The sequence below is a fragment of the Meleagris gallopavo genome, chromosome Z (assembly GCF_905368555.1).
Source record: "Meleagris gallopavo chromosome Z, MGAL_WU_HG_1.1, whole genome shotgun sequence".
NCBI lineage: Eukaryota > Metazoa > Chordata > Aves > Galliformes > Phasianidae > Meleagris > Meleagris gallopavo.
In genome coordinates, this window is record NC_139435.1 from 62,469,010 (window position 1) to 62,481,754 (window position 12,745).

The following is a 12,745-nucleotide window of genomic DNA, read 5'->3' on the forward strand; positions in this document are numbered from 1 at the left end:
ACAGACCTGTTGTTTTAAATCTACATTAAAATCATAAACTAATTGGAGTGCCTTTCAGTTACATTGTTACAAATTGATCATTAATGTTTTTTTTCACTGGATAAGATAGGGTAGATAACAGTGGTAAGAATGAGGCCATGGTATCGTAATAACAGTTTTGTACCTCTGGATATTTTCAAAAATGCTGATTCTCCTGGAATGTGTAACAGTTTTGTTGACATGCTGATGTACGTTAGTAACCAAATATTCCAGGCTTGTAATAAGTGATAATGTCTCAGTTTTTATAGATTGCATTTAGTCATTTGACAAAACTTGCAGGTAGCTTGTTGCTTGAAACACAGTTTGTGTTCTTCTTTTTAATAACATAAATGTATTTTAGTAATCTACTATTCATAATCTGTTTGTTTATGAATTTTGCTGTGGAAAAATAGTTGTTCCACTTTTGTTCAAAGACATTCATCATTTACAAAGATTTGATATACTAAAATGCCTTCTCTGTAATTCGATTTCAGTTCTCCTTGCAAACAGATATGACCAGAAGGCAGCTGGAGTATGAGGCAAGGCAAATCAGAGCTGCAATGGAAGAGCAATTGGGTACTTGTCAGGATATGGAGAAGCGAGCACAGGTATAGTTTTTATTAGAAAGATCAGAAAAGGTTTTTCTGTGATTTTATTAAGTTATTGATAGTTGTATTTTTAAACAGTGTGTAAGCACAGTGATAGCTTAGAGCGTGTGTCCTTTTGGCTTGCCTGGATTGCACTGGGAAAGACAAATTGGGGTGTGTATAAAATATATAGTTAATGTAAACACAACGAAAGTTGTTTTTAAAAATATATTTTTATTAAAACATTCAAAAGAGGGCCACAAAAACCTAGAACTAGTGGGGCATTTGACCTTGGTTTTCTAAAACTAGTGCATCAAAGCCTGGTATGATGGAAGCGGTTGCAATTCTTAGTGAGTTCTCAGGATGCTCATCAGAAACCTCTTTAAGTTCAGAATAAAATCCAGTGAGGATCTGGTAGGTTTTCTTAACCGGAGATCATACCTCAATTCATATGTGTAATTTGAAGTTGTTTACTCTCACCAAGAGTAGTTTTGTATTCATGATGAGTACATGCACAATTCTGTAACTAAATCATACTAGCCACATTTAGAAGTACTACTCAAAACATAACTGTGAAACCTGTAAGTAGGATAATCAGTTACTCGCGGGTTATAAAAACTGTTCTCCCATGGCTGTTTATTTGAGCTATATATTACTACTTGTTTCCATGGATGTTAAATAACAAGTAGGTAAAATAATCTGGTTTTATGTGTTTGAAGAATAAATCTTTTCAATAAAAACAGTATGTTAAGGTGCTATTTTCTCAAGATTTACATGAACAGAAATTTTGCTACATATGAAACATTTCTAGTTATTTGTAGTTAAAGTGTGTTTTCTACACTGAGTTAAACTTCTCAGAAAAATTATGTGGCTCTAGTTTTTTGCAAAATGCATGTCCCGTAATAGTGCTAACTCTGTCAGGTATATACATAATGGATGTGTAAGGATCTGTTAATATGGATGTACTCAAGACAGAACCAAGTTCATTCTTCCCTATTTTAGTCTGGCTGGATAATAACCAACTCTGATGTGGAAGCCGTATGGCTGTGCTATCAATGTTTAGCAGCTACGTAATGTCCTGCATGAATACAGCTGTGCAACTTCTGTTAATTGGTTGTGAATGAAGGCAGAACAGGCTCAGCCTGAGTATGTCTGCTTATCTCTGTTGTATAAGCTAGCAGTGTGTCATCAAACTTCTGAGTTTTGTTACTAACAGGCTAATGTAGAATAAGGTAAAGTAAGCAAAATGGATACAGACACTATGCTACTGGCCAAGTTATTTATGCAGACAGTATAATTGAAGTTGTTAGAAGAAGTTATTTGACTGTAAATCTCTCACTCAGAAAGTAAGCTTTCCCTTAAGTGGCTGCTTCCCTACTTGTTCTTTCTGAATTTCAGGAGGGAAAAAATCCTATCAAGAGGATGTTGAAATCTCTGTATGTTTTCTGAATTAATGTTTGCGAGTTTATCACAGATGTTTTATTCTTTATGTATAACACCTATTTACTTAAAAAAAAAAGAAAACTGGTGTCTACTATAATTATGTGAAGATGATAAAATAGGAAGTGACTATATCCATATTTTCCTCTTGTGGGCTTTGACTGGTAATTCCCCTTGGTTTCATTATATAAAGGATAAGTGCCAAAGCTGTTCAGATGTACACTGTTGTGGAGACACATAAAAGCAAATTCTGTATTATTTCAGTGTGATGTTCAGATGTGCCACGAACTTGCTGGTTTTACAACTTCTTTAATGCTCTGTATTTTCCTTCTGCCGTAACTGTTCATTATACAGAATACAATGCAAAATCTGAGTTGAAGGAAGGAAACAGTTGAGGTATATAAAAGGTAGCACTGCAGAGTTCTCTGCATTAAGATCCCAGAGATTTATTCCGTGCGAGAGCTGGTAGCCTTCCATTGCCAGTTAATTCATGTACTAGCCACTTCTTCTGGAGCACCTTAAAATAATGATCTTCTTCCCCTCTCATCTGTCACTGATTCCTCTGAATTTTTCTTCCTGAAACAAGTCAGCTCACAGCAGTCATTTTTTGTTAGGCCTTTTGAGGATTGTATGTAACCAATGTGACATGACCAGTGGTAACACAAAAAGATGCAAGAGAGGACTTTATTTTAGCTTGTTTAACTATCTACACCAACTCTTACCTGAAGTTTATTAACATGGTATTTCTCATTTGACAGAAAAAAAAAAGATTTTTAAAAGTTTTTAAATTTAATCTTTAAGTGTTCAAAAATTCTAATACATATACTTAGTTGTGTAACCTTTATAAAAGCAAAGTGTTTTAGAAGAAAATATGAGACCTTATTTTTCAGAAAATGAAGGAATGTTTTTTAGTAAGTGCTACTGGAAGAGTGATTTCTAAGTAATTTGTATCTTTAAATGTTAATTTGCTTTATCCAACAATATTCTTTTGATAAGAGTGATAAAAAAGTATTACAGAATGAGTAGGAATATATTATGAATAGAGATAAGTGATGTTACTTACATAGCTTCTAAAATTTAAACAATTTTCTGAGTGTATTCAGACACTTGAAAATTCATTCCTAGACACACAGACGCCTTAATAATCCAATGGTATGGTTAACCAAAAAATATAAACATGACAGTGCATTAATGCAATGAAGAGATGCAGAGTACTAAATAATGATTCTTCTCAAAATTTAGAATGCTCTTTCATGTTTAATAGTAGCTTGTTCGACTTAATACTGTGAGGACTCTTGTAAGTTATACAACAAAATGAATGTTCTCTTGATTTTTTTTGCCTTTCCCGTACCATCTTCATCAAATTAAGGCCCAGTATACTGCTACTGATAAATATCCTGAGATGCTTTGATATGTTGTGTTTGATATGTTCTTCCTTTATATAAGAAGAAGTATCATTTGTCTTCATTAAGTGATACATTGACTTCAGGCTTGTTTTCAGTTTCACTGCTGAACAAATTACATTAAGTTCTTAAAGTTTTGTTTACAGTAGTATTTTCTTTTTTGTGCTTGTTCAGTGTTTGATACAAAGCATTCTTCCGATTGATGGAACTTCTCAAGTCCCCTTTAATACAAATTATCAATTAAGAAGAGTTGTCTAACGTTTACATTTTTCAAGTAAAATGTGGTAGATATGGATTCAGATCTTTTCTCTTTTGAAAACTGTCAGGGGTACTTGACAAATTGCAATATTGGATATTTTTGATCTGCTGAAAAATATTTTCCCATGCTCAGATGTGTGTGTATACATATACAGATTCCCTTGATGTACTTTATACAATTAATTGCTGATGACATAGAAGGAGACTCAATTTAAGGGAAATTCCAAAGTCATTCTCAGAGACAGAGAAAGTGTTCTGTCGTAGAATTATAGAATGGGTTGGTTGTAAGGGACCTTAAAAATCACCTAGTTCAATCCCACTGCCATGGGCATGGTTGCTCCCCACCAGATTAGTCTGCTCAGGCCCAACTGTTTGAACATCTCCAGAAATAGGGCATCCACAGCTTCTCTGGGAAACCGGTGCCAGTGCCAAACCACCTTCTCAGTGAAAAACTTCACCTTGCCTTCTTACCTAAATCTCCACTCTGTAGTTTAAAATAATTCCGCTTTGTCCTATTGCTATCGCATCAAGTATGAAACCTGACTCCCTCCTGTTTATAAGGTCCCTGTAAATACTGGAAAGCCACAGAGAGGTCTCCCCAAAGCCTTCCCTTCTCCAGACTAAACAAGCCCAGTTCCCTCAGCCCATCTTCACAGGTGTGGTTTTCCAATGCTCTCATAATCTTTTTGGCCCTCCTCTGGACTCACTCCAACAGCTCTACAGGATTTTTCTGAATTACAGGCATATGGCATATTGACATTCATCACTTCACCAATGTACAGTTATTTCCAGTAGTACCTCTTTGTCTTTCAAATACTTAAGAATCTCCTTATTCAGGAACTAAAGAAAGTGAATGAACTGTTTGCCTCTTGTGGAGCTTCTTTATGTGCTGCTTTCAAAATTTTGCTTCTCTGTTTGTAGCTGTGCATCTCTACTAAGTATTGGTGTTCATGATACTTTTCCCACAGCTTATTATGATGTATGTTTCAGGAATTCATTCCACTTTTTGTTTATATGATTTATTTATAAGATGTTGAGATTACATTGTGGTTTTATTTCACGGGTATCTTTTTTAAAACACCTTTTTAAAAAGTTAATCTTTTTTTTATTTTCAGGTTGTAAAGATGTTAAATAAAGTTGGTTATAACGATCCTTGCAGCATCCACTAGATGCACAAAGCCTTTTTTTTTTTTTTTTAATACAGCACTGAACCTGTTTTTTAGGTACAACAATCAGGATTTTATTAATCTATCCGTCAGATAAAACAACTATTTAATCAGCTCAGTATTCTGTTCATATCCTGATGTTACTGGGCTAATTATTCTCTGCCCACTTTTGGAGTCAACAACTGTATATTATCAAGCGCACACAATTATTTAACTCTTACTATATTCACTTGCTGTTTCAGAGAACCATAATTCATCCTGTGCTTCACAGTACAGTTTGCATGTGCATCCTGTAAAGTTTGGTTTTTCAACATGCCATTTATGAACCACAGAATGATTGCTGAGAAATGAGTTGCAATATAGCTTCCTATAAAAAAGCCAGGTTGATTCAGAAATGTCTGTGTAAACCCAGGCAGACCAAAGAAGCACTATGTAGCTTTACAACTTGCATTGTAAATTCCTTGAGATTTGTAGGAGCAGAAAATATTCAGAGGTTGTTCACGTAAACAAAGCTCCCAAATCATCATAATAACTGAACATAATAGAAGCCATTCACTATTTTCTACTTTGAAGATGCTTGGTCATTATAAATTCTCTCAAATTTCTATATGGAGAGTGCAGTGAAATAATTTGCTAAAAAAGTATTAGCTTTAGTTAGAGACCTAGCTAACCACTGTATTTTCAATGTTTGCAATCATGCCTGTGTTTTCTTGTGAAGAATAAATACTTGAATTCCAACATGAATGAAGTAGTTCTGTTTGTATGAGTTGTTGTAGTTAGCTGTATTTGCAATGAACTTTCCATATTGTCATTATACAGAATAAGTAAAAGGTGTTTTTGAATAAAACCATTCCTTTCAGGTGAGGGTGGCAAGAATTCAGCAGATAGAGAAGGATATTCTTCGTATACGACAGCTCCTGCAATCACAAGCAGCAGAAGCAGAGGTTAGTGAACTTTCTTTTGTTCTGTTTAAAAAAAAAATCATTTGAATAAGCTGGTGGGTAGGATTATTTGCAGAATCTAGTGATCTCACAGTTACTGAACTAGTCAGTTTACATAGTCAGTTACTTGTTCTCTCATCTATGAACTGAGGAAGAAATACTGGAATTACTCTTCATGCTATTATTGAGCATTAATCACTAATGATAATTCGGTTAAAAATTCTACTAGCGTTTTCAGTTAAAAGACAAAAGTGCAGAGTATTAAAAAGGCTGTGTCTTGGTTTCATCAAGTAATTAGAACCATCAGTTGTACATACCTTTCTGAAGAGGAATTTCTGATAAACAATTTCAGGGCTTCCTTATCTTTTGAGAGAGAAGAAAAAATTAGTTTTCAGTGTTCAGAAAATAATAGTCATTGAATATTTTGAAGAAAATTCTTAAATGTGTAGTAAAGTCTTTAGTCTTAATAAACACACAGGAGGCCATTACAACAACTCACAATTACAAAGTATTTACGTAAAGTATTTTAATTGGTTATTTTAGCAAAAATGATCAAGTTCTTCTGTACTTGCAAATGTCTTGAAATACAGAGATTTTTCCTTTCTTCTGCTAGTACATACTGCAAAATTATGAGACGTGACAGTTGTTGACTTCAGAAACATCTAAAGCATAGAGACAAGATCTAGAGATTACTCCAGTCTTGGTATAATAGGCACATACTTAACCATTTTGCTACTGCAAAAGCAAACAAAGAATGCTTTATAACTTCAAAACTTACAATTTTGTAGTGTGATATCTGAATTCAGAAATGACAGATGGCTGTAAGCGTAAAAATCATGTTCTAGAATAAGCTCTATTTAACACTGTGGTTCTGTGCACTATTCATTCTGTAACTGTTGTGTAATTCTCCACCATGAGTAGAGATTACAGGATCTGCTGTTGTATACATTCTTTGATTCTCAGTTGAGGTGATTCGTTTAAATATTTTCACCCACCAGTCCTATCTTCAGTGTTAAAAAGTAATGCACAGAGGCAGCATATTTGCAGTGGTTATATTATCCTTGCTGCACTGTCTGCATTATACTATATTAGATATACATATATATAATATATATGTAATTACTATATCATATATATGTAATATATATTTACGTGTATATATATCACAGAATCATATTACATTATGCTATGCTATTGGGTTGTACTGTTCTTAATATACTAACCCTAGTCTGTCAGAGACTAATATATTTGACTTACAGTAATGCTGTGTCTATGCAAAATTTATTTTAATCATCCATGTTTGTACATGTGCATACACTTTTTATACTGTACATATATGTAATATAAAATAATACTTTAATTACTTTAACTTGATAGATGTTTATGTGAAGGAATTACTTCTCAGTAAATACCTGCTATCTCCTACCCATATTACTATTAAGTCCATTAGGCCAGTCTTCTGTAGCTAAAGAGGTGAAAAATCTTTGGCGTGAACTTACAGATTTGACATTCAGGTCCCATGGATGAATCACATGACAGTAACATGGGTGTGTATTTTTATGCATGTTGTGAGTGCACACTGCATTTAAAATATGATCAGCTGCGCTTCTATTTGTTAAGAATGATCTTGCAGTTATGAATGAAAATGGATGTTATGTTGATGACTTTTTATACTGGCATGTTCTTGAGGTCTCTTATGGGGAATGAGATGCCACCTCTTTCATGAATAGCATGTGGTAAACAACTTAGATCAATGAGAAGAGAGAAACAGAGAATACTGAGGGGACTTCTGCTTGAAGCTGGAAAGATTGAAATGTCTCCCTGTTTGTGCTCTAGGTGCATCAAAGCTTTTTGATAAACACTCCACCATCAGCACTCAAAGAAAGTGTGCCCCTAATTCAGGGCTATTGTTGGAAGAATAATACTATCCCCTAGGGTAACCCAGTGCCTTGCTAATGAACACTTCTGCTTTTGACCTCTGTACACTGAATACTGCTTTATTCATGAGATTGAAAATTATTGTTATCTAGTGACTGGAAAATTCCGTTCTTACTTATAAAGGAAGCTTGAGTGCAGATTTTATGTCAAACTCACAGTTACACTTCCTCAACACTGAAAATAGTGTGAGAGAGATAGTAGTCATATGCTGTATTCAGCATATTTTACAGCAAGGCCTGATATTGATTGAGTTCCTACTCTTGTGTCAGGAACCAAAATGTCTTTAGTTATTGTATGAACATAAATAGCAATAAAATTTTGTGCACACTGGCAAAGATGTTGAGTTTTTAAATGAAAAATTTGGTTAAGACAACAGGAACACTGTCTCCACGTCGTGAGTTTTCCTTTATGGGCTACTTATTTTCCATAACTAAATATGCAGTTTAAGAAAAATATTACCAGTCATTATTTTCAGTTTTCTTATTTAATTTCCTTGTGTTCTTTGACAAGTCTTCTTCCATTAGTTCATTGGATGTATATGTCATTTTTTAATGTTTGTCTTAAACATTTAGTTAGTTAATTACTGGCTTCTACTACTGTTTAGTGTTAAATATTTTCTGGGTTTCATACACTAGTGTCTGTGTGAACAAATTAAGGGGCATACTGGTGATACTGTCTATGTTTGATTACCACATGCCTAAGGAAGCTAACATTTTTTAGGTAACTGAAAAAGTTTCAGTGTGTGCATATTGAAGAAAAGTACGTTTTTGCTAAAAATTAAAGAGAAGTTTCCATAAAGCATGGCAAACTGCAGACTGTACTGCCCAAAAACATTTTAGGACCCTGTAGTAACTGAATTTAATATAAGAAATTTATTTAAACAAATGAAAGGAATATATGTATGGTAGTAGCCTCTGAGACTAAACAAGGTGCTTTGATATCAAAACTAATTTTATGAAAAGAATCTTGTTTCTGAGGTAAGGCAATGCCTTTTCAACTCCAGATTTCATTAAGAGCAGGCTTATGTGCCATTTTGAAAAACCAGAACATGCTAAACATGCTAGTGGGTGATGTTGGATACTTCGCATACTGAACAAAGCTCAATTATTCTGTTTGCTTTTTAAAGGAACTGTATTTAAAGGCCTGGTTTTGGTGTTGATTTGCTGATATATCCTGGTGGGAGATCTATATAAATTTCATGGGTATCAAGCTAGTTATTTCTGCAGTGTTTGCTGTTAAAATTTAGGTTGACCTTCTTTTCACGCAGAAATTGTTTGTCTTACAGTGTAAGCTTAATTGAACTTGCTAGCTGTGGTCTCTAGTATATGCACAGGTCACGTGACAGTGCAGGGAAGACAGCTGTGTGCTCCAATTCTGTTACATTTCTGATAGCAACATGAGCACAGCTGGTGGAGAATGATGTTTCTGTGTCTCACTGCAAATCCTTTGTCTTGGAGGGCTGTAATCCTCAGAGGACATGCTTTACTTTTATCTTGCAGTTTTTCTAAGACAATCAGTCTCAGCTGTTAATTATTGAAGCAAGTGACATGAAATACAAAATAACATCTTGTGATTTTGTGAAGATGCAGCATTGTTAATTCACAGTCTAGAGGGCACTGAATGCTTGCGTATTAAATTTCTCTTCATGATTTCATAAACTGTTACATTGGCAGAGAGCACCTCAAGGGAAGCATGATGCAGGTTCCCATGATACAGAGAGGCAGAGCGAAGGTCAAGGAGCACCAGAAATCAGTATGTCAACTAGCAATACTGGTCAGGTAAATTGATTGTTCTGTTTATTGATGTATTCTGGAAATGCACAGTTACGTGTTTTTATATACGTTACAGTGTTTGCATGCCTGCATATTTTAAAAAGATTTATGAATTTCTTCATTGCATCTAGAACTGAGTAATTTATTGTATTTGGTGGAAGGAAATGTTTTTTATAGGATGAAATATAAGCATTCCATAATACAGGGAATGGTTTTCTTTGGTTAAAATAATTAATTTGCCTAATGCTAAGAAAAAATGTAACAAAAGTGACTATAGACTATTTTATTGTAGCTGAACTTTAACAATAGCAGTATGATTTAATTATGAAAAATGGTTCAATTTTTACATTAGAAGTGATCATTATAGCATCAGTGATTTTAAATAGAAGAATTAAATGGCAAGCTTATCATTAGTTTCTTTAATACTATTTTAGATAATGCTTTGAAACAGTAGTATCCATGAAATAATCTGAAAGCATCCTGAAGAGTTGTTTAAATGCTTCTCAATGGTCAATCACTGCTGTTCCTTTTATTAGTGAAATACATGTCAAGAATTATTTTTAGGGTTGTGTTAAATTTTTTGTATTTTTAAAAGAACTATCAAAATGTATGGCTTGCTTCAGTGGATAAAAATATTTATTTATCATGCAGTAATGTTCATTCACTTCATAATTTCTAACTGTAGGTGAGACATTCCCAATAGTAATTTGGATTTTTGGACTTTGCCCTTGAAGTTTAGTAGTTGAATTCATATGCAAAATATTTTTGCTACTGTAGAGAAATAGAATTACTTAACTCCTTCTGAAAGTATTCTGTACAAGATTTACCAGAAAGAATATAAATTTTGCCTTGGCTAGAATACTTCATCTGATTGAACATTAAGCATATGTCATATTTTTGCCTTTGAAATATATTTGATAACCATTTAGAATTAACTTCTGTCAGCGATCTCTGAGCAATTGGTTGGGGCTTTGGCTCTCATTCTTAGGACAGTGTTATTGTTTGGAGAAAAGAAATAGTTCAGCGCAACTTGGAGGTTGAAAGCATAATGTATTTAAATAATTGATGCAATGTGGGTGCATCATCAATCTTTATTGCGTGAATCGGGAGTTATTTTGGGGAACAAATACTTCACAGGGAAGGAAGGAAGAATGGATTGTCATATTCTAGCAGACTTTTTCAAGTGGAGGATTCATTCATTCTTCATTTGAGGTCCTGTGTTTGTTATTTTAGCAATTTTCAACTTTGCTTCTTAAAAATGTTTAAAACATATATCCTTTCCTTCTGGAGGATGATAGAAACAGGGATCTGAATCTGTATTCTAAGAGACATCTGGAGATTATTTACTTCCAGTACAAGTCCACAGAGAGGAGGCTTAATAGATTGTGCATGTTTATTTCTGATAAATCAGCTCAATGTATTTTGTTCTGTTGAGCAGTCACTACTAGTAGAACGCAAGAAATTTAAACCAAATTATTTAGGTCCAGTTATTTTTTAGTCATATAATCGATGTTACTTGAAACACTGCCAATTGAAGCTGGGAATTTTCAGGATTCAGTCATGTCCTTTTGTGTACCGTCTTCCAACTGTCTTCTCTTCCATTATACTGTTTTGGCACTGAAGTTAAATTTTTGCTTCCCGTTATTTTGCAAGCTTTATGAAGGAAATCAGCTAGGTTGCCTACTTCAGGAAGAAAATGTGCCACAAAGCAGAGAAAATGCTTGGTACTTTTTTTCTATCAATCAAGTCTTGTTAAAACATGACTTTAAAACATGCTTTAAAATTGTTATTTTTTTGCGTAACTTTTTAGATGTCACTAACATGGTCCTCTAATATGTATGATTCTTTATGCTTATGAAGCTTTTGTGATTCCTTCACAGTTAGTGTTTAAAAACAGAATATAAAGTAATTTTTCAACTTTTGAAATTTATCTGGGTGGAGGGGAGAGGGGTATAACATTGAAAGAGCAAACATGATTCCAAATAAATATTGATCAACATCTGTTTTCCTCATGGTGGGTAACATACTCACCTAAGTATGCATTACAAATGAAGAACTTTTAGAAAAATTTCTTCCTTATGTTAGAGGGAAAACGACATTCCTTTTGTACAGGGAAGAGATCTGGGCTTGAGAAGACTTAGATCTTGTAAAGCATTCTTCTCAGTTGCAATAGAAGATGAATTTCACCAGTACAGAAGTGAAGTAAATAGAACACTATTCTCTTAAAGTGCTGGCTACTCAAATACTTATTTTAGTTTCCCAAACCGAGTGAGGAAGGAGTGGCATCAGGAAACTTCACAAGTAGGAAGAAGAGACAAAGAAAGAGCAACAGCGAAGACAAAGAAATAAAGAAAAGAGATAGCGACGATGAGAAAGAAAAAATGTAAATACACAAAATAGATTGAAAGGGCAACTATGCTAATAAGAGGTCTTGCTACCGGACAGGGACATGCTATCCATTATAATTTTTAGGAAAATTGCAGGAAATTGTATCATCATTTTATAGCTTTTTATTAAAAAATAAAACAGTTTAATCCATTTATAATTTGTTTTTTATAGGCAAATTTAAGTATGGTTAATCCTTGTCCAGGTGAATCTCTTATCTTGTCAGTTCTTGCTTATCTGATTGTGTTATAGAGATGTATGTACAGTCTTACACAATATGTAATCTGACATAAATGTAGGGTCAACATTTTTTCACTCCTTAAAATCTTAATTCAGCTTGTTGCAAAATCCTCCTTTTTTTCAATGAACATAGAGATTATAAATGAATTATAAATGAATTGCTGGGGCAGTCCCAGGTGTTCGTACAAACTGGGCGAAGACCTCCTTGAGAGCAGCCCTGCAAAGAAGGACTTGGGAGTCGTGGTAGAGGAGAAGCTGGACATGAGCCAGCAGTGTGCGCTTGCAGCCCAGAAGGCCAACTGTGTTCTGGGCTGCATTAAAAAAGCGGTGGCCAGCAGGGAGAGGGAGGTGATTGTCCCCCTCTACTCGGCTCTTGTGAGGCCCCATCTGGAGCACTGCTTCCAGGCCTGGGGCCCCAGCACACAAAGAGCTCTTGGAACAGTTCCAGAGGAAGGCCATTAACATGATCAGAGGGCTGGAGCACCTCTCTTTGGAGGAAAGGTTGAGGGAACTGGGCTTGATTAGCTTGGAGAAGAGAAGGCTCCAGGAAGACCTCATTGTGGCCTTCCAGTACTTGAAGGAGCATATAAATAGGAG

The 12,745-nt window shown here is 34.5% G+C and overlaps 1 protein-coding gene across 5 annotated transcripts in view; it reads left to right on the plus strand.

Annotated features, from left to right (window-relative positions):
* APC (APC regulator of Wnt signaling pathway) overlaps positions 1-12,745 on the plus strand; it is a 98,151-nt gene that overhangs the window by 63,729 nt on the left and 21,677 nt on the right. For 4 of the 5 annotated variants that reach the window (XM_085213662.1, XM_085213665.1, XM_085213663.1 and 1 more), the window contains exons 6-8: positions 513-626; positions 5,733-5,816; positions 9,425-9,529. In XM_085213662.1, coding sequence (XP_085069788.1) covers positions 513-626; positions 5,733-5,816; positions 9,425-9,529 — 303 coding nt within the window. The remainder of the gene's footprint in view (positions 1-512; positions 627-5,732; positions 5,817-9,424; positions 9,530-12,745) is intronic. The other variant, XM_085213666.1, reaches the window with a different exon arrangement.